The sequence below is a fragment of the Colletotrichum gloeosporioides genome, assembly GCF_011800055.1.
Source record: "Colletotrichum gloeosporioides strain Lc1 chromosome Unknown consensus_7, whole genome shotgun sequence".
Taxonomy (NCBI): Eukaryota; Fungi; Ascomycota; class Sordariomycetes; order Glomerellales; family Glomerellaceae; genus Colletotrichum; species Colletotrichum gloeosporioides.
The window spans coordinates 645262-670545 of NW_025544652.1; the positions used below are offsets into that span (position 1 = coordinate 645262).

Here is a 25284-nt window from a genome sequence, read left to right on the forward strand (position 1 = left end):
ATGCTGGACCTGGCATCCTGTGCCTGACGTACCCGAGCTTTTGTTGCTAGGCATGGGACGAAGACTGCAGCGTCCACCAGGCTTTGTCTCTGGCGTCAAAGGTTCCTGGTGAGAGGAAACACTCATTCTCGGGGATATTTCCCTCATGGATGAACAATCCCAGCCACGATCTTCATTTCAGGACGGTTGAAACGCCACGGTGAGGGGCAGTTTTCGCAGAGCGTCAAGGGGCATCGGATTGGAAATCAACGACCAGTTGAACCCCTAATCTGAACGAAGTCGAGGCGGCAACTCGCCAAGGAAGGGATTCGAGATAGCGTGCCGGCTAGCCTCACGTCCAAGATGAGAGGCTGCTTGGGAAAGGGTTGTGTGCAACGGATGTTGGAAAGTGAATGCGGGGAAACGGTCATGGAACCGCATAAGGATTCGTCCGGCCCCTTCATCATCGAGGCCGAGTCCCATGTGGAATCACAGTTATGTGAAAGTGCCGCCAATCGACTGTGAGCGCCTGCGGAGAAAGAAGCTCGCGACATTGGCATTAGCAAATTAGAGGTTCATCTTTAGTCATGGCGTCTTGTCAAATTCCTTTCTGTCGGTATCGTAGGTAAGGTTAAAGCTGGGGATGAAGCTGTGGCCACGGGACGCACCCGAGTTTGCGGGGAAAGGTGAGAGTCGATAAAAGGCACGCGACGACGGTGAAGTAACCGTTGGCTAGATCAAAGTGGCGTCTCGCTAGTTGAGCCTGTCATGAGAGAAGATGCAAATGCATGAAAACAGGATAACCTTCCTGTGAATGAAGGGCGAAGAGACGCATTTAGCGAACCAGATCCTGTCGGTCACATGTGTTAGAGTACGTGTAAGTCTCTGAGGTGGAGGACGAAGTGCCAATCAGGCTTGGGTTCTGAGGTTGATACTAGACTGATGTAAGCTCTATCAGCAAGCGAACCAGACTGAACCTAATTGTCATAGCTGACAGCTCTGGTTGTTGCCTTAACACCAGGCCACAGTTTCTAGAGCAGCAATAGATATTGTCCGGCTCGGTGTGGACTTTCTGTGCCGCAGGAAGTCGGATAGATGGGTGTATCCGAACGAATGGCCAGACGCAACAGGTCCGAGTAGCGCCACCAGTGAGATCGGGAATGAAGGCGGGCTACCGGTCTAGAACTGGAGTCGATCAGGGCTAATCCTCCACTCAAAGGTGTCGAGGACCCTTTATGAAGTCTACTCCACTTCGCAGTCTCAACTCGACTCCATTGGTCACGATCATAGGCGCCTGTCATTCGTTAGGTCCAGAGTACGCTTGTCTGTGTTGAGATCGTGATTGCAACGTTGCAACGCCAATGAGATAGCGGCAAGTCTGACTTGAACCAAGACCTGAGGCGAGACGATTCGCTACGATGTGATAAACAAAGCCAACCGAGCGACGATCACAGCTTCTGAACAAGTTGGTGGGAGAAGGGCTTCTGAGTGACGAAAGCCGTGATTCTCTTGGCGATCTCCATTACCCATCCGCGGGGGATGAAGTCCCCTGATGTCAAGGATGCCAACAGGCGATGGGGCCGTGCCCGCACCTAACGTCGAAGCGAGCTTGCCAGCAAACCACCAGTGTCAGGGCGGCAGCAAATTTCCGAGCAGGGACAATGGCAGGTATCTGACCTCGGGCAAAACCAGTCGGTGAAAAAGGCTGTGAACATTGACGTCCAAGTGCCTAGCGAGCTCGTGGGCAGGGATTGATATTAGGCCAGGAATCCCGGCCAAAGCGTGCTGTCAACAGGCCTCCCAGCGGCGCGCGGGATGATGGGATGGCACAGGTCATCATCAGCAGTTTGTTGAAGGTGTTGTTGATGTGTTCGATGACGGTCGTGGCGCTTTGCGGCCACCTGAACAAGGGGGGGGGTCCAATGTGCACCATGACCTGGCGTGAGGTAGCCTGAGAGAGGAACCATGGTTTCGCACTCTAGTTCTGCATGTCGCTGTCCTGCGTGGATTCCTGCCATCCTTGTGGTGGTGAACGCAGCGTGAAGGGCTAGGCTGAGCGGGGAGAATTGGGGGTCACCTCCGCTCACCTCGCCAGGCATTTAGCGCCGGATCGAGGGGCAGGTTCTGGGGTTGCGAAGTGGCGGTGGGCTCACACAAGACAGATCATGTTCGGCTCTGTGCTATGATGTATGTCCTTTAGTGATTGGCAGGAATACAGCGGGCGTCGTAAGTCATCCGTCAGGCTACGTAGTCTCCTCAGAGACATGTTCTCAGAGACACTTGGTGAAGGCTGTCGTTGCATCGTGTGAGAGGCCGCAACGGAAGATGGTGTTGACAATCATAACTGTCCGCCGCCTCCAATCAGATCATCGAAGTGTGATAGGGTTCAAATGGCACCAGGGGTGCTGTGTCCTGTGGTGGGAAGGGGGTGTTGGGGGCGTCTGTTTGTGGTCTGCGGATAGCCGCCTCTGAGGTCTAGGACGACAAACAGATATGCTAGCCCTTGAAGGTCGTGGAAAGATTGCTGGCTCGGAGTAGATGGGAGCAGATGACAACATCGAATCAACCTCATTTGACCTCCTTTGACTGGTTGGCTGTTCTGGCCGGAGCAGTTCGCGCGTTAGATGACGGTTGACGGATGGCGGGAGGCGGGCACTTGGCCACAGCAAAATCGACTGTGACTCGTCAACGGGAATGGGCCGGTGAACGCGCTAACGGTTGAGGACTTTTTGCATCGAGTGAGGCTTAGACCCCCCTTGCCGTGAAATGGCGTTTTGAGGACTTCCATGCATGCTTCCTCGGCCGTTCTAGCGCCCCGAACTGCTCTCATCGCGCTAGACAAGAGTTGTATTGCTCTTGGATGTGCCCAACAACCTGCGATAAGTATGCTACTAGCGGCTTGTGATTTGGTCTTTTGACGACGTCGCTATCTTGGGGGTTCACCGCAGCAGCGCAGAATGGACCGGGGCTCATCAAGACACGAACCCAATTATGACGATATTTGGTTCAGAGCTGCCATTTTGGTCGATTCTCGTCGCTCTCGGGATGCTGATATGTCTTCTGTGCAGATCCGGCAGCTGCGCATGTCCCGCATTGCAGCTGGAGTCGGGTCTTCCGGTGATTTGTCCTTCCCAAAATCGCCCAGCCTTGCGGTAGTTGAACAAGCCGGCATTCTCAGATCGTAAGGGGCTAGTTCTCCGTTCTCAGCTTTCAGGGGAAGATTGGTTTCTGCTGTATTTAGAAGAATTGGGCTATCGACACAATATGTTTCGTGGCAACCTGAGCACGCCGAGGCTCGCTGTCTAGGGTCGAGCAGCATTGTCCTGAGTCGCGTGCTCAACCGTGAGCTTTGGTAGGGTCGCGGTTGTGGATATTGTCCGAGACCCTTGGCCGTCGAAACCATGGATTGGCTTAAAGAGGCAATTGAGGCTTTCCTGACAAGGGCTGTGTTTGTGAAGAAGCATCGCGGACGCCGAATTTTCTGTTTTTCCCGGCCCCGAAGAGAAAGGGTTTCCAGCCCCTGGCCAGGCGAAGCCCTATCATTGCAGGGCGGTCACCGGAGGTTCTGGGGACCTGGCAGTTTCGTGCAGAAAGCCCAGATCGCTGATCAAGTCGGCGGCAAGGGGTCGTGGAACCTGAAATGCAGTCGGTCGGGTCCGACGTGGAGTGCCTCGGAGGAGAGATTTGAGGGTATCAAAATAGCAGAAATGGAGAAGGGGGCACCCGATGCCACCCAAAGGGGAAAGCATGTGATGACAGGAGACGGCCGACAATGGGAGGAGAGTTGGGGCAACCTCCGGCGAGCCCCACGATGACGATCCCGTCGCTCTGCCGTGCCTGGTCACAGCCAGGCTGATGTAAACCAACAGCACTTTATCTCTGAAGGCCAGGTTGCTGGTTTGATGAAGTAGGATTTTGACAGACGACGGACTGGCACATTGCATTGGCGAGGCGAGCTAAAGCGACAGGGCCAGTGCAGGCTCAAAGTGCCAGCACGAACTGTTGACTTTTGTTGGTTGAGCGCAACGTCAAGCGGCATCGTCTTGCTAGTGTCTTGGTCTCCTGTGAGAGGTCCGGTATGTGTACCTCCTAGTCCGTTTCGCATCGGTACTTTTTGATGGCGCAGAGTTAGCCAAGTGTGGATGAAGACTGCTAGGCTGCAGAGGAGCTCGCAGGGCTCGGCGGGCTCGAGACATTGTGTCAGATGATGGGTGTTGCGGGATGAAAGGCAGAGCAATACCAGGACGGACTAATGGTCTGGTTGGGGCCACACAACCGTGATAATATGGTGCGGCTGGATGTTGCTGCCCGTGCCGCCACCGCCGCCTTTCCTGATGTGCCTCAATCAATACAATGTCATCAGCGGTGCAGATGGAAATTTCCAAATGGCGAACCGGAACAGGGGATATTGGGGATCAAGGTCAGAGTAAACCAGGATTGTTGTGTCGCCTTTTGCAGTGCGTGCGCGAGTGCTCCGACGACAAGTCCCGGCGTCTGGTAGGTTGTTTTGAGGACTGCACAGTCACCCATTGGTAATTAAGTGACGGCTGGTCCTTGTCGTCCGAGATGGCCGGGGTTGATGTCGAATGGAAAAAGAGATGGAAATTATGTCGTCTGCTAAATAGATTGCCCCGACGCGGTGGTTGGGTGGTACTATCGAGATGCCGAGAAACCAACGACGAGGTCAGAGCACCCCGTGGCTCTGTTGCTGCTCCGATTCGCGACGTAGGTTCATGAGCAACATGTCTCAGCTGAGGAACAGCCCGACGACGGATGCTGATGGCGATTGTTCCAGCGCATGGGCGTCACCGATCCGATGCCAAAGGCAGAGCGGCCTGATGTTGAGCTTGGCAACAGGCGCGTGAGGTCGTAGAGGGACCAATGAGGGAAATGGACAAATAGGTAAGTGGCAGGCGCGATAAGATAAGACATATCGCGTTCCTTCTTCCTCTGGGACCAAGATGGCTTGGCCTCTAAGTCTGTTCGGGTTAGGGACGGGAGTAGGAAAGAGACATCCGGGAGCGGGAGGCACGGAAATCACAACGAGGAGGTGCAGGTCAGACATTCCAGAAGGTCTTCCTTCCTTCCTCCTTCCTTCCCTTTCCTGATGTGACCGAAGGAAGCCGCTGCCTAGATAGCTGGAGTGAAGGCAGGTACGGGCCATGTAAGCCACCTTCTTGGAGGTTGGGCTTGGCTGGGGCAGACAGAGAAGGAGGGCACGATGGAAGGAGGGATGGAAGCTGAGCCAGAACGCAGAAGGCACGAGGTGTGGGTGATGCCTTCCCTCCTATTCCCTTCTTTCTTCTGCAGTGCAAGTGCAGGTTGGCTAGGTAGGTAGTTAGTTAGGTTGGTCTATTGCTGCAGCTATCTCGCTGCAAGTCACTCCTGTCCAACGAGATGAGATGCGTGTCCTGGCTGATTGGCCTTAGAAAGGCTCTGGGGCGACGGCAGAAGGCGCGTCGAAGTCTGCACCGAAGGTCAACCAGAAAGCCGCCCGCTCTGTGCCACTTTGTAGAGGTTGCAACACCCTGCCAAATGAGCCTGCACCGCGCTGCAATGGCACGCTCTGCTTGCTGCTGCTAGGCGCAGTGGAACGCCTCGGCGCACACTACACGAACCTTAGTAACTTAACTTACAAGTAGGAGCAGGCAGGCAGGCAAGCAAGCCAAGACTCCAGAGGCCGCTGTAGCCTGGCTCTTCGTGTTCTTCTGTAGTATTCCAGCGCTTCCATCAGGTTTGGAGGGTCGCATGCTCGGTGGAGGATCCTTGGCCGAGGTGAACAGATAAAGCATCTCGTAAGGTACGGCCATCCGTACCTTGCCTTATCACGCCTGCTGATTAGGCCTTTCCTGTACGGGCGATGAGGAGAAAAGGCACTGGCCGATGTGTGGAAGGTGTAAACTACTTTTACCTATCCGTACCCAGGTAGACACATACACACACGATCCGATATGATGCGACGATGGGTGTTGATGGTGCTTGGAGCGGGATGGCAGGCTGCCCGCGCTAGGAATGGGGAATAGCGAATGAAACCTGACGTGACAGTTGAGAACAGGGCATCTTTGGCACTTTTGACTGCGCTTTAGCCCCTGCTTCACCTTAGGTTGGCTTGCTGAAGCATCCTGGGAAGCTTGCCTTGCTCCTGCTTCTGCTCGGAGCCCCTCGAGTGCCGGCGCAGCCTCCTCCTCGGGGACCAGTGTGTGTCACTGAGCGTGGCGGGCGGGAGGTGGCTGCCAGGTGCTGGCGTCAGTTCCAGTGCCTGTGCCTGTGCTAGTGCCGTTGCACGGGTGGCACTTGCACCTGCACCGCACCTGCTGCACCTGCACTTGCAATCGCCAGCGCAGCCGGGACTCGTCTGCAATTCTCTCCACACCTGCACTTTTGCACCCGTCCAGCCAGCCAGTTTCTTTTCCTCTCCGACATCCATCCAGCATCCGGCGCAGGCCAAGACTTTCTCCCCACTACACTGCTGCTGCACCTTGAATCATATTCCACACGCGACCGACCCGACAGACAACAAGACAAGCCTTTGGCGCTGGGCAGGGCATCCTGTCTCTCCCAAGACGACGGCGTCTCCCATGATCACCGGCAACTGCGTCTCCAGGCAACTTTGGGCAGACGGGACCTCGACCTTGACCTTGGGCCATTTCTCATGTCGACAGGAAAATGCGGCAAATCATATCCAGCATTGCCTGTCTCCAGGCACCCTCGAGCAAAGCGAAACCGCGACCAAATGTCTTTTCACGTCAGTTTCCGTCAAACCGGCGGCCAATTTCACCGCTAGACCGCTTCAGCGCTGGCAGCGCAGCTGGCTCCAGAGCCCGAGGCCCTTTTGCTCGGAGCAGGTGCAGGAAAGACAGGGTCCCCAGACAAAAAAGATAACGGGCTTCTCCAGTACTCGACTGCTGATATCGAGAATGGATACACATTCTCTCTGCGCTGAATGTCCATCCCACGGATATTAAACGCACGCGAACTGTATTGCCCTCTCCACTGCCAGCTCCATCTTTCAGCCAGTTGCCACGACAGAACAAGGACCAAATTTGCCCAATATGGCACGTTGACACCCTCTGACTTGTGTCTGCCGCGGTTCCTGGCTATGGCACTGAGCATTGGCGCCATATGGGCACCAGCGCTGTGCCAGTTAACTTGGAAGCCGAACAGGAACAGGAAAAAGGCCGGGAATGACAAGGACAAGAATTGCTCCGCCGCGGGGCGCGGGGGTTCAACCGTTGTCGTTGCACAGCAGCACCACAAGGCACAGGGCCGCAGACCACCGACTCTTCTCCTCCATCTGCCCTGCGCTGAGCGGGTGGGCTGAAGGGCGGCCGATGAACCACCCCGTCATCATCCCTGTCAGCTCGGTTCGAGGCAAAGGGTGCCGAGGGAAACAGGGAGATGGCGATACAACACAGACGCCGTCAGATACAAGTGTCCTGACGCGGGATCCCCCGCAGTCGCCCGGTACCTCAGACAGTAGCGGAAAAGTACTCGGCGGTATTCGTCCGCCTCGGACTCAGCACGCCTTGTGCGAGGAGAGAGCGTCCGCTCACTTCAGTTCAGTCTCTGGCTCACATCTGTCTGCCAGCACCAGAACCAGCAATATCTCCAGCTGTCACATGCATTTCGCTCCTTTTCTCGCCTTACCGCAGCTGCGTCTCGTCGTTCGTGGGCCTCTCTCTTTGCCCACCGGCGCCGCAATCTTTTGAGAGTCATCTCAGACACTCTCTCAACCCCACGCGACAACTCGTCTTTTGACTGGTTCATCCTGTCATGTTAGACATCAAACCCAGATGGGATTGCCCAGTTACCGAGATGTAGCTTCCGCTGGCAGTCCTAGTTCAGATGTGCCATTGGCCAGGTTGGGCTGGCTTGGGTCAACGGCGAAGGCTTGTGCCAGCCGCCAGTTCGTCCAAACATTGTGTCCAATCAACATCACCCGCCGTTAGTTTGTAACTAACGCTGGTCAAAGAAGACCTCACCTCGCTTTACCTCATCCACCCATCCAAGCTCAAGTACCGTTCCAGCCTCACCCCCGTCGACGACAATTGTCCGCGTCTTTTTTAGCTCGCGGCGCCTGGTTCCTTGCCCGCAGCAAGCCCAAAGTTAATTGCACAGGCTTGGGGTTCTTCACAAGCGCCTCTTGAGATTCTCGATGCAGAAGAAGCACGCAAGCTGGCTGCTCAGCTGCCAATCAATCGTTGTCCTGGCCGCCTCCTCCGCCGCCGCCGTTGTCATTGTCCCTACATGCCCAACCCTGTCCTGCCATGCCCTGTAGCGCGGCAGATGCAGCAGCATTGCATCGCATCGCATCGCTAGCAGGGGTGAGCAAGGAGCAGGAGGGTGGGTTTTTGGTGGGTTTGCAAAAGGACCTGAGCTAGGTTGAGGCTAGACGCTAAAGGAGCAGCAACCAGCATGGCCTGGAGCTCAGTTTGCTCAGAAACCCTCTCGGAGAATGACAACGGATGTGCAACGCTGTGTTCTCCTACTGCCCATAGAAAGCGGCCAGAGTATCGGGCCCATGTCTCGAGAGGTTTCTGGCTATTCCTCTTCGTCGACCGACACTGGCCACGAGCACGGTTTATTAGCTGGGACTAGAAGACCATCGACGCTGATTACTCGGAATCATCACATCTTGAACATCCGCAACGATCCGCGATCAGGAGTCCCACCGGATCTACTGCCAGCCTTTCGTCTGTTCGCTTGGTATTCTGTCAGATATCCGGGCTGGCAAAGCGGGTTGGGAGCTTTCTCAGGTACCGTGAATACGAGTTCGTCGTGACAGGGATCGCAAGCGCCGCCAAATGGACGTCTTATCCTCGTCTCTACTGGCGGGTGCATTGATCATTCTCCGTCTCGTCTCCTCCTCCCCCCCGCAATCCTCTATCACGTCTTATCTCGCTGGCTTCCCGTGCTACGGATCCCGTTGCGGCGACCGGGTTGAATCTCCGTTCATCGCATGTCATCAGTCATGATTTTTTTTTTTTATATATCCCAGCGGCGGAGACCGGATATTGTATAACCGCACTGAGTCGGACGTGCATCGAGCCGAGAACTAGGCTCCTCATAGTCTATTGCCTGGCCGTCTTGAGAGGCAGTCTCGTCTTTGCTAATACTCTTAGATCCGGAATCGTCTTCCTAGCCAACTTCTCCGCATTTGCCCTCCTCTTCTCCAACGTCGTCAAGCAGCAGCGCACCTCACAACTGAATCTTGGAGTAAGGAAAATGGTAGAGGCATGCGACCCCCTCCAAAGACTCGATGACCAGGGCCCCTGTCGCATCGACTGGCCACATCTTGACCAGAACAACCTAAAATCGCGGGCAAGCCAGGCAAAGCAAGGTACCTGGAACCCTGGACTTTGTACCTGCAATGACATGGGGACTCCGTCTTGTCAGGGAATCCCTGTCACTCAGGCATCTGGCAACGGACCCGCTGATCTGCTCGTCTTCACCCTCCCACTCTCTCTTCTCACTCGCTCTCTCAACTCTCTGTTCATCTTTAGCCTTGCCTACCACTCTTAGTTGTGTCTCTCGAGCTCTCTATTCCCCCGTCCACTAAGATCGAGAGAACGGCCAGGAACCCAGAGGCGAGGCACACACACCCCGAGAAGCTACACTTCTCACACACCCACCCAACCCGGCTCGCCTTCACGTAGGTTTCTCTCCTTCGGTCGACGTCGCCGCCCCCGGTCTCCCCCTCTGCCTCCCCCCCCACCCCCGTCACTGCTCTCAAGTTGCCTCCTGGCCCCCCGTCTACGCACATGATGTACTTTCATACTGCTTGTACAATTCCTACATCCCTCCCCCGGACGAGTTGCTTGGTGAGGTTCATGATCCATGTTCGCCGCCTGTATATCTCCAGCCAATCTCTCATCCATGTAATCGGTGGCTGCCAGCAAGCACGCTCAACACAGCTCGATACATTTATACACTCCTCTTCCCCAAGCCATACCTTTCTCGAGGTATCGCCGTGTCTCTCGACTTCATCAGTCTACCTACTTTTACCTTCTGCTTGTGCCCGAAGTAGAACTCATCTTTCCGCATTAAATCCTATTCACCCAAATCACACGGAGTCTTGGACGTTCGGATCTGCCTGCTTCCGCTTCCACTTCCACCTTGACCGGCACTCGACCTCGCATATGCGCCACCAACATCTTTGACAGTTCACTCGTTACAAAACCTGACAAGATGACCGCTCCCATAACTCAACAATCAACGGCGCAAGCCAAGGAAGCTGCTGCTGCCGTCGCCTCTGTTCGCAAGAGGAGAAGACGCGCTCCCGCCGGAGGTGCCGCTGACGACTGCTTCACATGCTCCAAGAGGAACGTAAAGTGTGATCGCAGACGGCCCTACTGCTCACAATGTCTCGAGATTGGCAACGAGTGCTCCGGCTACAAGACCCAACTGACATGGGGCGTTGGTGTCGCCAGCAGAGGCAAGCTGCGCGGCTTGTCCCTTCCCATCGCGAAAGCGCCACCCGTGGCCGGAGTCGCAAAGAAGTCCCCAGTCCGCACCCGTGCTAACTCAACCGCCACCTCCGCTGGCTGGGCCGACGTTGACAACATGTCTCGAAGGAATTCACGCGACAATGGTGGGTTCTCACCAGAGCACATCGTCACCACCCCAACCACCCCCTACCCTCACAGCTACGACTTCCTCTCCATGTCACATCCCGAGCAATCTTCGTCTATTGCAGCAAGCCATTGGGGCAACCTTTCATATTCCAGCAGTATACCAACTGATGGACCCAACTACCGCAAGCTGGGAGCTCATCTGGGCCCGATTCCCATCTCGAGCGCTCTGTCTTCTTCACTGGAGTCCGTGAGCGACGCCGACTACATGTCACCCATCAGCCACTCGTATCCGAGAGACGACATTCCCTTTCTTCACAGCCCTACTGTCATGTACGACGGTTACAGCACGCATGGCTCGCCAGTTCCGCAGAGCCCTATCTCCGCCATTCTCATTGATCAGCGAGCCCCCACGTCTTGCCCAAGCCTCGTGTACGCACCGTCCGAACCGAGTTCGAGCCTCACGTCGCATATGGACAACTTCGAGAGCCAGTTGAGTCAGAAACTGATGCGGGAGTGTGACACTCTAAGTGAGACGGCCTGTCCGGCTCTGCTATAGGATCAAGCTCGCTGACGTGACGGCTTTAGGCGTTCCCGAGATGGATGCGTACAGCACAAGCTGCAACTCGAACAGCAACGTATGGACCTCGCCTCCTCCCGAAGAGATGTCGCCGCGGCATTCAGACCACCAGGCATCGGCTCAATGGCCCACCATGTTTGAGCCCCAAGCCGTTCACGTCAACTCGGACCTCATTTCCAAGATGCCATTCTTCATGGACTACTACAAGAACATCATGTGCCCGTCAATGGTCTTCATTGACGGCCCCAGCAACCCTTACCGCGAGCACATTCTGCAGCTCGCCTCGAACAGCCAAAGCTTACAACACGCCATCTGCGCCCTGTCGGCATGCAACTTGCGCATGAAGCGCAGGCTCAGTCTCGGCCAGGACACACGGGAGCTTTCCGAGAAGCTCATGGCTGAGAAATCCGCTGCTGATTCAATGGCGGATGCTCAGCCTGATGACCAGTCTCTGTCAGAAGAGTACCAGCACCGGAACCTGGCCGTTCACTTGCTCAACCAGCAACTGAACGACCCGGCCAAGTCGAGTCATGACTCGGTTTTGGCAACTATCCTACTGCTCTGCCACTACCGTATGGTGGAGTCTGGCATTGCCAAGTTCCATACCCAGTTCGCCGGCGTCAAGAAGATTCTCTCCATGAGGCGTTCGCAGAACCTGGCTCCTTCCCGCGACTCCGCGTGGATGGAGGCTATCTTCACCTACTTTGACGCCATCTCGGCGAGCATCAACGACCGCGAGGCTCAGCTCAACACTACTTTCTACGGTGTCATGCCCGATGCCCAGCTCCTACCTCCTGGCGCTGAGAACATGGTCGGCTGCGACCGCGAGCTCTTCAAGACCATCAGCAGGCTCGGCAGGCTTAACCTGCTTTCCCAGCACCGCGCGGTTCAGAGCACTCTCTCTCGTAACGTGCCATCGCGGTCTCAGTCGCCGCTTGGCTCGCCCCTGGGCCACGCCTACAAGGGAAGCCTTAACAGTCTCCAGCACCATCAATTGGGAGACATGTACAACATGCCTAGCCACCGTTTTGACGGCAATGGCTTCGGCTCAACGCTGGATGACGATGAGTTCATCTGCTCTCCCGTCGCCTACGACGACCACCGCAACAACTTCTGGCGGGAATGGAAGGAGGCCCGCGTTGCCCTCCAAAGCTGGGAGTTTGACTCGGCTCGCGTTCACGCTTCTCTCCCCGGCCCCGCAACCTCTGCACAGGTCCGCGACCTCGGCCATCTGTCCGAGGCGTTCCGCTACGCTGCCCTGCTCTACACGGAGCGTCTGGCCTCGCCCAACGTCCCCTCGACGCACAGCAACTTCCAGAACCTCGTCTCCCAAGTGGTCTACTACGCGACGAGCCTGGAGGCCGGCAGCCAGGCCGAGAAGTTCCTCCTCTGGCCCCTGTTCGTCGCGGGCAGCGAGTGCGTCAACGAGCTGCAACAAAACATTGTCCGGAGCAAGTGCCGCGACATCATGGCCCGCTCGGGTTACATGAACAACCTCGCGGCGCTGGACGTGCTCGAGAAGCTCTGGGCCGGCGAGTGGGAGAAGAACGAGCCGCGCAGCCCCGCGGCGGTCAAGCTCGAAGCGATGCGCCGAGGTCCGTTCAACTGGACGAGGTGCATCGGGGGACCCGGCGTGGAAGTGGAGTGGATCATGTTTTGAGCGTGGCTTGTGCGAGTAGGGAACAAGGGGAGACGCCATGCAACAAGGGGAAAAAAAAAAAAGGAAAACAGGGGAAGGATATTTTCGTTTTTACTGGGACTCCTGGGTTGTTACGCGAGTCAAGCGCGCGGTTGAGGCGGTCCGGAGAGCGCGCGATGTTTGGTTTTACGCACTTGGTTTACTCGGCGACAAGCTGGGCTGGTCACGACATGATGAGAAAGGGGGTTGGGTGGAAATCTACCTGTAACTGTACAATAGTAACTACTAAACATTATGCATATTTACGATCAGGCGTAAGTAGGGTTGGAGGGATTGAGGGAGGAAGAGAGCCTCAGCGCAAAAATACAAAGCACGATGAAAGGCCGCACACTACACAAAACCCTGGACCGACACGCGATCTTGATTACACAGTACCCGCTAGTGTAAGCTTATATCATACTTTCAGTGTTCATTAATGATGTGAAAAAGAAGCCTCGGCCCGGGCTTCTTCGTCAGGGAGACAAGGCTCAGAAGAGAGTTCAGGCTAGAACGACTAGAAATTAATGAGCAAAGCTTTTTCATCTGGACAATTGATTTCCGTCTGGACAATGTCCGATCAAGCTTGGACATACTGCATAGTAGTTGTGATGGCGTGCTCGTGTGCTGCCGAGTCGTGATGAACGGTACCTGCGTTGCGGCGGTTGCTTCGTCTACCGAACAGCGGGCAGCGGCCAAAGAGCAGAGCGGATCAGGATCGGCCTTTCAGGGTCTCTCTCTCTCGCTCTCTCAGCGGAGTGCAAGCGGATAGTCAGTCGCAACTTGCCGGAACTCTGGGCCTTTCTCTCTTGTACAGCGTCTCATCGCGTTTGGGCTAGGCTAAGTAAGCTGCGAGGCTCGCTTTTCCTGGGGGTGTGTGAGTGGAGGACATTGGAGGATAGAGGGGATGGAGGAGGTGGAGGGTGTGGTGAGAGTGAGGTGAGGGGTGAGGGGTGAAGCAGTAGAGGACATGAGGGGGAGGAGGGGGAGGGGAGGGAAATCACAGGTGAGTTGCGTGAAGTGCACCGCCCAGCAACCACCACCACCACCACCAGCAGCAGCACAAGTCAGCAGTCAGTCACTCACTCAATCAGAGGAGAGACGGTGGAAAGAGGGTTCGGTGGCTGATTTGCCTCCCGCTCTTCGCAGTACGCCGCCGCCGCCGCCCCTCACCCCGGCTCGACTCCACAGGCGGTCTTGTCCAGTCGCAATCGCTCCAAGCGCCGTTTGTGGGAGCGGGAGGCGCATGTGGGCGCGATCCATCGCCCATGTGTCTGCGGACAGGGGTCTGGTCTGGTGTCTAGTAGTACTTAGGACGGTCTAGCTATCTTTGTATCTCGTTGATTACATACGCTCTGTACGTACGGCGCCGCCGGAAGGAGACATATCTTATTTTTGGCGAGCAAAGGGGAGCGCCAAAGAATATTGATGGAGTTCGGTGTGGTTGATGTGACGTGATGTATAGTGCGCGGTAGGAAACTTGGTTTTCCCATCCGGAGGCACGAGCTTTCGGATATGCGACGTGGAAATACGGGTACTATACGCTGGATATATCGCGGCGAGATAATGGGATATGAATAGAGTGGTGGTTTCCCGTATTGCTTGCCTGCCTGCTTGCTCGCGCTCTCATGTAAAAATGGGCTGGACCCTGTTATTTCTCTCTCTCGGCTCCTTGCCTTATGTGATCCTTGCACCGGGCTCGGTTGCAACAGACCGAGGCAGGAGATGGGCATTTTCCTTTAAGCGTTTTTGAGTTTCTTTCTGTATATGATTTGCAACGCTAAGAGCGCGGCGCGGTGTTGATCGATGTTGAAAGGGTCCCGGGTCTGGAACTGGAACTGGGTTTCGAGGGGACAGCGCAGACAGACATCCGCTGGTACGACGTATCTCGGAGAGGGGCGGAAGTACCGCTGCAAGTCTGAAGATGTCGAGCAGAGCAGAGAGAGAGTGTACTGCGTGGTGAACAGCCGGACGAGCAGCAAGACACAGGGCGCCCAGGGATGGACGGATCGAGGAGTTTGACGTATCGATGCGCACGGGGTAAGGTATCCAGACCGGCTGGCGAGCAACACCACACAACAGCAGGACCAAGTACCAGAGGTACAAAGCACAGCAGGGGAGGGCAGAGTCAGGGATCAGGGGCTCATACGGGCTGGGGAAGAAGGGCAGGACAGGGGATGCCTTGAAGAGCCCACTCGAGCCAAAAAAGTTCCCATGTGGGGGTGATAAGGGAACGTTCGGGCCAAGGAGCCAGGGTGGTTGCGGGAGGGGGAGACGTGATTGGAGAGCCGGACGCGGGACTGGACGGGCGTTTGTGGTCTTCGATCTGGCGAAGCATGGGTTTGGCAGGGGCTCTGTGTGGTGGCAGGAGAGTGGACAACAAGAAGGTGATGGTTGAGGAAGAGGGAGAGGGGAAAAATAAAAAAGGATACTGCATAGTAGAGGAAGGGCAGAGAGGACATGGGACGCAGAGGGGATGGGTACGGCTGCGGTAGGGATGCAGGGGGTTTGCTAAAGAGTGGAGGATGCCGATGGGAGGTTAAAGCGAGGACAGGACAGGGGACAGGGGGATGAGTTGACAGAACAGACACTGACAGACAGACTGACAGACAGACTGACAGACAGACTGACAGACAGACTGACAGACAGACAGACAGACAGACAGGCAAAGCCAGAGCAGGGGAAGTCGAGGCGGTGGCGAGATCCATCATTCCCGCCTGCGAACTAATAACCTAGACGCGCATATGGCATGGCTGGCTCTCCCCTTCCCTTCCCTCTCCTGGGGTCCCGTACCTCCTGCGGACTACTCTAATCATGCCGGTGTCTGTTCTTGTCGCCGTTGTCGACCGGGGTGTGTTTGTGTGTGTGTGTGTGTGTGTGTGTGGTAGGTAGCGTAGCATCTGCTCCCCCTCCCCCATTTCCGTGGCTGCTTTGTCTGTGCGATGGCCCGGAGAACGACGGAGTAAGGCGGACGCAACGACGTCGTGAGTGTCCTGCTCGGTGCATGCCACTTTACCGTGCAGCAGCAGCATGTCAAGATAGCGGGTTCGGGGTCCTTCAGCTGCGGGAGTTGTTTGACTTGTGCAAATTAGTCGGCGACGAGAGACAGAAGGACCATGGGCTATGGACGATGGCGAGACAGTGAGATGACGGCGCGTGGGGGTCACCCGGCGAGTCTGACGGGCTTCCTCTCGGGGATTTGAGTTGTTGTTCGTCGTTGTTTGGTTCCTTCATCTCCGTGATGGGCGGCGGTGATGTGGTCATCCAGGGTGATCGCATATGTCTCTCACCCTCTGAGGTCATTGCGGATTTGAGAATCGAATTTAAAGGTGGTGAGAATTTCGATCAACACTCTACTCTGCCCTCGCTCCTCTCCCCGGCAGTTATGACGACAGCCGGTGAGGAAGCGAATGTCTCTCACTCAAGAGGTGGTGGTGCATACCAAACACACGTCAACCAACCTGACGTAGCCGCTGCACCTTGCCGAGTTTCCATCTTGGTCCGTCGGCCGCCCGGAGTCTGAAGAATAACGCACACGCCCAACATCCTGTGATGCCTGGCCTCTTGCAGCTGTCTATCTAGCGGCCAGAACATGGTTTAAGGTATGTGCTAGTTAGCCTGCCGGAGCGAGCAGAAAGAAAAAAGCACGCACATATCCACCATCGCCAACGGAAGAATTGAAGGCCATGAAGCTAATGGATAAGGGCACACGATCGGGTTCGTCGGTGTAAAGGCAACGCGAGCCGAGGACCCTGGGTTCTCCTTGGCGGGGTATTGGGAGTTGTCAAGTCCCGCGTGCTCAGGGATCGGAGGACGGGGATCGAGGCTCGACGTTTCTTCGCCTCTTTGCAATCAACCTCACAGCCATCAACAGAGTCAGGGCAATCAGGGGGGATTGGGCAGGCTTGAGTCGCGGCTTTTCTTTATTGATGATACAGCGGTGTACGGATACACACCGAACATGGAGGTCCCCTATCCAAACCCTAAATTAAGCTGTTGTACACTCCGACAGGGACCTCGATGCTTCAGACGTCCTCTCCTGGTCCATGACCTCCGTCGTCCATCAGCAAGGACATGCCCCTCGCGCCTAAATTCCGCATCATTATCGTCTTCCCTTCAGCCGCGCCACTTGAACCGGCTCTGCCTCAACATGTCCAACAGCCCCGTGGGCAGCAGCCCCTTGTCTACAATCACGAGACTGCCGAACCTCGCGATCATGTCCTTCGCGTAGAGCCCGCAGATCCACTGCTCGTACCCGCCGAGCCCGTACCAGCCCGCCGGCGTCGACCCCAGCGCCGCCTCCACGTCGCCCGCCAGCTCGATCCCCTTGGCCTCCGGTAGCTGCCGCAGCCTGTCCAGTACCCGGCCCAGGCTCGCCGACGTGCGCCGCCGGTGTCGCGTGAACTCCTCGAAGCTCATGAACGGCTCGTCCCTGAGGTCCGTGAAGTCGTCGTTGTGCCACCACGAGCCCCTGTCCACCGCGTCCATGTCCTCGTACCGCGCCTTGTGCGCACGGTACTCTGCCTCCTCCTCCTCGAGGAACTTGTCCATGATCTCGTAAGGGTCCTCCGCCACGGCCTCGCGGATGAGGTAGAGGGGCACGAAGGGGTTCTTCAACCCCAGGCCACCAAGCGAGACGGGGAAATACAGATACCCGTCAGGGATGTCCGTAATGCCAAACCTCTCGCCTACCATCCGCTTGAGCCTCGCCCCGGCGCTGCCCCCGCCGACCTGGTTCTCGTCGCTGTCGTCGCCGCCGCCGTCGTCCTCGCCAAACAGCCGGCGTTGTATGCGGTGGAACGTCGCGAGCATGCTGTCCACGTGCGCGCGGGAGTAGCAGTTGGCGAGCTGGCCGCAGTTGGTCCCGAAGAAGCGCGCGCCGTAAATGTTCCACGCCTGGATCCAGTCGAAGACGCTGCCGCACGCCTCCAGCTGCAGGCGGAGCTCGTCAGTGTGCGCGTCAATCTTGCGCTGATCGATGACGAAGCGCCCGGACGCCGGGTCGAGCTGGAGGAATCCCCACACGACGTCCCCCTTGGGAAGCCCCTTTACGTGATCGCTCTTGGCTGCCGCCGTCGCTTCCGCTCCCGCCGTCCTGATGTGCACGCTGCCCGTCTTGTCCTCGTTGAACTCCAGCCCCATCATCTCCACGAACTCGCTCATCGTCCTCCACGCGCGCGCGCACGTCTCCTGGCCGCCCCAGAGCCACATGTCGTCGTGGAGGCGGTAGAGCCGGCAGCCGTCGCCGTTCTGGTTGACGGCGAAGTCCATGCAGAAGAGCATCGTCTCGGCGATGAAGTCCGCCAGGGGCGTGCTCAAGGGCGTGCCTCTCTTGCGGATCTGCGCCGGGGTGCCGGGGGGATCTTGCGCGAAGCGCAAAGGGCACTCGAGGATGCGCTGGAAGAGGGAGATCCAGTCGTCACGCACGCCGAAGAACCGCAGGATGGCGAAGATGGATGAGTGCGGCACGCTGGGGCCGAACCATTTCAGGTCGGACCGGATGACGGTGATGTCGCTGCCGAAGCGCTGGTGGATGATGATCTCGGACTGGATGAGGTGCAGGAGGTTCTGGACCACGGCCGTGTGCGATTTCCGGGTGTCCTCCTCCTCCTCGAGACGGTCGTTGCTGGAGCTGTACCCGCCCCTCTTCTCCTCCGCGGAAGCCGGCAGCTGGTCGAGGAAGATCTCGTCGTGGAAGTGGCCCGCGAGCTTCTTCTCCACGGACCCGCTGTCGTCGACGTTCGTCGTCCTGAGGAAGTACCGCCGCCGACGGACTTCCTCCTTGCTCATGCGCCTGGCCGCGGCCTTCTCGACGCCGTGCTCTCCCATGAACCGGACGAGGAGGGCTCGCATCCTGACGGCCCACTGCATCCCGACGTGGTGGATGAAGATGGACTGCAGGAGGTCTTCGTCGGGGAAGAACCGGTACCGTCCGTTGAGCTGTCGTCGCTGGTCGATGATGCTGTCGCCGTCCCACGCCCACTCTCGCCGGGTCTGCATCCGCATGTTGAGGACGTCTGCGATTTCGCGCAGAACGACCTTATTGTTGAGGAAGTCGTTCAGGATCGTCCTCTTTTGGTCGGTGAGGGTGTCAGTCCGGAGGAGCCCGCGGATGGTGTTACCCAGCGAGTCCTCGTCAAAGTGCGTCGTCTTCTCATCCCACGACTCCTGGAACTTCTCGATGTCCTCCTTCAAGTGAACAAACGCGCGACGGACGTCCTTTGACGACTCGCAGAACAGCTGCTCCAGGTACTCGGTGATGGCGGCCTCGTCCGTCTTCTTCGCCTTGAAAACGTAGTCCTCCCACGTCGCCCGCTGCTGGTGCATCTCCTCCCGTCCGACCGGAACGAAGCTCGCCTCCGAGCCCTGGTCGTCCGACTTGCCATCAGACACCCACTCGTTCACCAGCTTCCCGTACAGCTCCGCGAAGCGATACTTTGTCGATTCCACGTCGAGGCTCTGCCGCACGGCGTTCTCGTACCCGCGCACGAAGTCCGCCGATATGCAGGGGTCGAACTCGGCCTGGTCCACGAAGCGCTTGAGGTTGGCGATGGAGATCAGGCGACTGTCGGCGATCTGTGACATGAAAGGAAGGCTCTCCGCCCTTTCTACGAGCAGCTTTGCCCGCTTGCGGTGGTCCGTCTCGAGGGCCGCATCTTCCAAGAGAGCCTGCTTGGACTGCTCATAGGCTCGCTTTTGCTTGTGGAGCTGGTCGAGCTTCACGTTCGTGATGGTGAAGAGGGTCTGCGACAGCACATCGGAGGACGCCATTTTGGTTGATGAGGATTTGTGAAGTGGTGAAGGCTGCCGCTGTCTGAATGAGACGGTGGTGCTGATGCTCCTGTGAGATGTGTTCGAGTGAAGGGATGGCCATCTCATGAAGCTCTTATAAGCCCGTGGGCCGCTTCTTCCACCAAGTCCAAATGAGGCCATTGTCGCTTGCCGGATGAGTTTTCGGTCTGAGTAACACGGGCTCCAAACATTTTGGCCTCGTTAGGAGATTTCCCACCTGGATGGCTTTGTTGGTGCTTGCTGCGCCCGCCTGGGTCCTCAGGCAACGTCTGAGGCCATTTTGGCCTCAGTGGAATCTCACTGTGCAATGCACCTTTTGTCCTCAGTTTGCAAAGGGGAAATGGAAAATACATTTCTAACCGACAATCTTTTGGATTTTGATGGATACATGACGTCGAAGATGAGACATCATAAGAGACTGAAAAACGTTGAATGAACAATACCTCATACCTGGTGCTGAATTCGGCAAACGTTCACTCGTAGTCGTCGTGTCGCTCGGATGTATCGATCCCGTCCGGCATGCTCATTCTCCTCCCACTTCCCGATCAATCGCCCTGCGTCTTTTTTCGATCTGTCGTCGATATTCTCATCATGTCTTTCTCAGTCTCACCGAAATCTGAGAAATGCATCCCGCGAGATGCACAACGTCTAAAGGCCCCAAGACAGGCCCGCGCGGTAAATAAGTCAGTGAAGGAGGCCGCTAACGACACCGACATCGGCAGTGACGTGATTGCGAGGTTCCGTCGCTGGTGGGTAAGATAAGAAGGCATACGCAACACCCGGGGATTAGTTTCCAATAAGCTCGCGGCCGTCTTTCCCTTTCCTGAAGGCTGGCACCCCGCTGAAGACATGCCAAACGGCGCGCTTATCTTGCAAACTTCCTTCCGGGGAAACTCTTTGCTTGAGCAGGCCGTGATGGGTGCACGCGGCACCAGATTGCCTCATGGGCAACCAGCGACGCCATTACCCGTTGCGGGCAAGATGGCCGGGGCGCAGAAGCTGGGGGTTGCCGAGCTTCGGCAGAGCTGCAGTTGCAACAGGAATCCTCGCTGCAGAATAGCCGTCCACAGGTGCTTCAATGATCTATCAATGGGGGCCAGGCGGCAGTTCTCTTACCCATTGGCCTTGCAGTAATTAGTCAGTCTCGCAACCGGGCCGGCGCGCTGCGAACGACCTTTAATCGACGACATTCCGTTTTCCGACGGGAAACTTGGGGGAGATAGTCTTACATAACGTTTTACCTTATGCGTCCGTCCGTGTCTGTTAGTGCCCGGGGCCCCGTAGATCAGCCGAAAGGCGTCATTAACAATCCCGGCCGACAAACTTTCCTCCTCCGTTTCACTCACTCGTCAAAAGGGAGTTTTTGTGAGTGAGATTAAAGTAGGAGCCGTAAACATGCCGGTGGACGAGGAACAGCCGCGGCGAGCGGCCAATGGCGCGCAGTCTTCGGAGACGACGCCTCTGCTCAATGGTGACAGCGGCGTTCGCGGTATTGCTGCTACAGCCGCCGCCGCCAACGATGAAGAGACCACCGTCATCGCCGAGACCGTCTCCAACGGCCGTCTGGCTCTCATCTTGGGAACCTCGTACTTTGGCGTGTTTCTTGGCGCCATCGATAGCACCGTGAGTCGTTCACCACACTTCCACGTTGTGGGTTCTGCAGCAGCAGGCAGTCTGACAAAGCCATCCCCGTAGATCATCGCAACCCTCTCCGGGCCCATCTCAAGCGAGTTCAAGTCCCTGAGCCTCCTCAGCTGGCTCGCGACAGCCTACCTCATCTCCAATGCCGCCTGCCAGCCCATCTCCGGCCGCCTGACCGACATCTTCGGCCGCGGCCCGGGCCTGGTCTTCAGCAACATCTTCTTCGCCGCCGGGAACCTCATCTGCGGCCTCGCGCAGACGCAGTCCGCCATCATCTTCGGCCGCGTCGTGGCCGGCATCGGCGGCGGCGGGCTCATGTCCATCTCGACCTTCCTCGGCTCCGACCTCATCCCGCTGAGGAGGCGCGGCATCTTCCAGGGCATCGGCAACATCGCCTACGGCTCGGGCGCCATGCTCGGCGGCGTGTTTGGCGGCCTCATCAACGACCACACGGCCTGGGGCTGGCGGCTCGCTTTCCTGGTCCAGGTCCCGCCGGTCCTGGTGTCGGCCGTCCTTGTGGCTGTCCTGGTCAAGGTGCCCCCCAAGGCATCGGACAAGTCCTACCTCGCGAGAATCGACTTTGGCGGCGTCTTCCTCACGATATCCTTCCTCGTGCTGCTGCTCCTCGGGCTGAACGCGGGCGGCAACCTCGTGCCCTGGGTACACCCCCTGCCCCTTACAACCATCCCGCTCTCCTTCCTGGCTTTCGGCGCGTTCCTCTTCTGGGAGACAAAGGTCAAGCAGCCCATCATCCCCGTCCGCCTGCTCGCCAACCGCACCATCCTCTCCGCGTGCCTGACCAACCTGCTCTGCACCATGGTCATGATGATGGCCCTCTTCTACGTGCCCCTGTACCTGCAGGTCACCGGGCTCTCGGCCACGGACGCCGGCCTGCGCATCCTGACGTCCCCGCTCGGCGTGTCCATCATGTCCATCGGCGCGGGCTACATCATGAAGAAGACCGGCAAGTACGTCGTCCCGGGCATCTGCGCCCTGGTCATCTTCAACACCGGCATCGTCATCCTCACGCAGTTCGACGAGCACACGCCCGCCTGGGTCAACTACCTCGTCTTCTTCTTCGCGGGCGGCGGCTACGGCGCCATGCTGACCATCACGCTGCTCGGGTGCATCTCCGCAGTCGATCACTCCCAGCAAGCCGTCATCACCTCGGCAACGTGTGAGCTTATCCCAACCGTATTTCAGCATCTCTCAATACTAACAAACCTCAGATCTGGCCCGCAGTCTCGGTGGCACCGTCGGCATCACCATCGGCTCCGCCGTCTACCAAAACGTGCTCAAGAGCCGTCTGTGGGAACGCTTCGGCGACTATCCCAACGCAGCCGAGATCATCGGACGCATCAGAGACGATCTCGACGAGCTCAAGCACCTGCCCCCTGGCTGGCAGCCCGGCGTCACCGACTCCTTCATGGAGGCCTTCCAGAGCGTCTGGTACACGATGCTGGGCATGTCACTTGTGGCTCTCGTCTGCATTTCGTTGATGCGGCAGCACGTCCTCCACGCAACCTTGGAAAGACGTTGAGAAGTCGATCATTAGGAGGTACTCATGAAATGTGCAATCACGGAGCCGGCGAAGAAATAAACCCGATTTTGTGACATAAATTTGATACAGTCAAAATAGAGTTAGGCAACGTAAGGATATAGACACGGAAGGCTCATCGCCAGTTGGAGTCATTAGCTTTGAATAATCAAAATACCTTCATCGTCGAGCCTGCACGTCCTGACTTTTGATGAATGTGATCTACATTTGTAGTTCAACTGGACGCATTAGTGTCGTCGCCTAGAGACTGGGAAACCCTGCTTGATGAACGGCACGCATGTGTGTCAGTCTCGGGCGGCAGCCCGCTGGCGTAGCTAGCAAACTCGAAGGGTACTGCTCGAATGAGACAGCCTTGCTTTGGAAGTGGCACAACGCGATGACCATACAGATTTGCAAAACTATATTCTAAAGGAGCAGGTCATCTGAAACTACACTTGGGGAAGGAGCCGGCCGTTGCCTCTAATCCATCCTTCATGGCTCAGCTGAGTGAGATAAGTACACATCTCAGGCGTATGCCAGGGTGTTGTCGTCCCGAATCTGGCCTGCAATCTTTATACAAGCCTCATTGCCTGCAACGCAAGGGCCTCTAACTATGATCTGCGACGGTTGTTAGCTATATCCAGCAGCGTCAATGCAATGGTTTCCTCACCTCTCCCTTATAATCCGAGTCCGCATTCTTGTACTTCTCCGTGTCTCTCAGCAGAATCTCCGTACTCGTGACAGGCGCACCGAAGTGCGACCGCTCATCGTCATGAACTCTGTAGTCGTAGTAGCCAGTCTGCGCAACGGAGCCAGCAACCTTTGGGGCCGCAAGAGCGTAAATGATCCTGGCGCCCAAGAAGACACGAAGGTCAGAGAGAATCCGAGAAGACAGAGGCGGGGAATCAGCGCCAGCTCTGTCAGCAACGTAAACGAGACGCAACTTGCCCGGCGTGGTTCCAATTGCCGGCCGCGATGAGCTGTTGAATCGGGAGGCCGCAGAGGCAACGGGCATCACGCCACTTTCTGTCAAAGAGCGGGATTGGGCCCAATGAGCAACCTTAGCGATGGCAGATGTCAAGCGGTTAGTAGCCTCCTGGTGTGTCCTCAACAGAGTCTCTGGCGTGGCCACAAGCACTGTGGGGGCCACTCCTTGGGTGGCGAGAACCAAGTCAGGTGAGCGTCCAGCAACCGAGTTGAAGGCAACAGAGGAGTTGCAGTATAAAGCCGCGAGTGTCAAGATGAGGGTGTGGGTGTTTGTCAAAGAGTCGGCCGCAAGGAACAGGTCAGAAGGGCTGAGGCGCTGGGTTGAGGGAACCGCAGCAAGCTGACCAGCAACTCCGGAAACCAAGTTGGCCTGAGTGAAACGAACCATCTCTTCCATGGTGCCGGGCTTCGTCTGCCAGAAGGTAATGACCTCCCTGGGTTCATCCTCCTTGTTCGGAGCAGGCAATTCTCTTCCAGCTTCAGCAGGGGCGTCGCGAATGATGTCTTGCCAAGTCGCGACATTGACACTGCCACCAGTACCCTCGGGCACCTCGTTCCAGTCCATGTGGCTGCTTCCCTCATCAACAACCCAGATCAGCTGGCGCAGGGAGGGATACGCCTTGACGACAGGTTCAAAAGGGAACGCGCCGGGAGCCGTGATGACAGTGTCTGCGGCAGATCGACGGAGCATCATGGTGAGCTCTTCCGTGGACACGTCGAACGGAATCAGAATGGCCGTGAGATTGGGATAGAAGCTGCAGGCAAACAGGGCAACCAGGACCTCAATAGAGTTTGGCAAGTAAATGGCAACGCGGATACCACCTTGCTCGTGGATGTGCTGTCCGATGAGGTTAATCTGCCGAGTGATGTCCTCTGATGATTGTCAGAACCAACAGTGGATATGAATGCCTATAAAACTCACCCAACTTGTGCTCAATAACGTTCTCGGAGCCCAAGACTGTCAGCAGTCTGCCCTTTCCCATGACACCCTTGCCATCATCGCCAGTTGCGCCAGCCACAACCTTTCTCCATATATCCCTGAGATCTCCGTCGCGTCCTCTCGACCATTTGGAAGCACCGGGGTCCTTGACGTTGAGTCCGCTGTTCAGGGGCATGCCATGAGGGGAGGAGTGGGATCGATAGACGGGCGATTCTCCTTTTTGTCGAACTGGTGAGCCCTGGGCCTGACGGGCGAGGAGCATAGGATGGGTATCGGGGTCTTGGCTAGATGCAATTCGATAGGAAACGATGACAACGAGCAGGGTGACAATGGCGGTGGTGTAGTTGTTCCATTGTCCGAAGAAACCGGAAACGCCCTCGTCCATCTGGAGCATGACGTTGTCAAAGAACCCCATGGTGGGCGGCGGGATCGTGAAGTCAGACTCGAGTCGCCGGTGTCGGTAGTGCGGAATGGATGGGTTCGGAAGAGGGAGCAAGTTGACCGATTGCTTTACGTGGCCGGCATGGAAAGCTCGGAGGGTTTAACAAGAGGAAAAAGCATGAGGCAGTGCCGGAGCTCGAG

General features: G+C 56.9%; 4 protein-coding genes across 4 annotated transcripts; 2 read left to right on the forward strand and 2 right to left on the reverse strand.

Moving 5' to 3' along the window:
• Window positions 1-10167: 10167 nt before the first annotated feature.
• GCG54_00001605 (uncharacterized protein) lies at window positions 10168-12790 on the forward strand (the record flags this gene model as incomplete). The annotated part of the gene is made up of 2 exons (XM_045401719.1): window positions 10168-11066; window positions 11110-12790. The coding sequence occupies 2 exons, from the start codon at window positions 10168-10170 to the stop codon at window positions 12788-12790; spliced, it is 2580 nt and encodes an 859-aa protein (XP_045270448.1).
• Window positions 12791-16921: 4131 nt separating this feature from the next.
• Window positions 16922-19576, reverse strand: GCG54_00001606 (uncharacterized protein; the record flags this gene model as incomplete). The annotated part of the gene is made up of 1 exon (XM_045401720.1): window positions 16922-19576. One exon carries the CDS (start codon window positions 19574-19576, stop codon window positions 16922-16924), a length of 2655 nt encoding a protein of 884 aa, XP_045270449.1.
• Window positions 19577-20992: 1416 nt separating this feature from the next.
• On the forward strand, window positions 20993-22778 carry GCG54_00001607 (Multidrug resistance protein fnx1; the record flags this gene model as incomplete). The annotated part of the gene is made up of 3 exons (XM_045401721.1): window positions 20993-21220; window positions 21293-22415; window positions 22468-22778. 3 exons carry the CDS (start codon window positions 20993-20995, stop codon window positions 22776-22778), a joined length of 1662 nt encoding a protein of 553 aa, XP_045270450.1.
• Window positions 22779-23300: 522 nt separating this feature from the next.
• Window positions 23301-25117, reverse strand: GCG54_00001608 (uncharacterized protein; the record flags this gene model as incomplete). The annotated part of the gene is made up of 3 exons (XM_045401722.1): window positions 23301-23393; window positions 23446-24635; window positions 24685-25117. 3 exons carry the CDS (start codon window positions 25115-25117, stop codon window positions 23301-23303), a joined length of 1716 nt encoding a protein of 571 aa, XP_045270451.1.
• Between the last annotated feature and the right edge of the window lie 167 nt (window positions 25118-25284).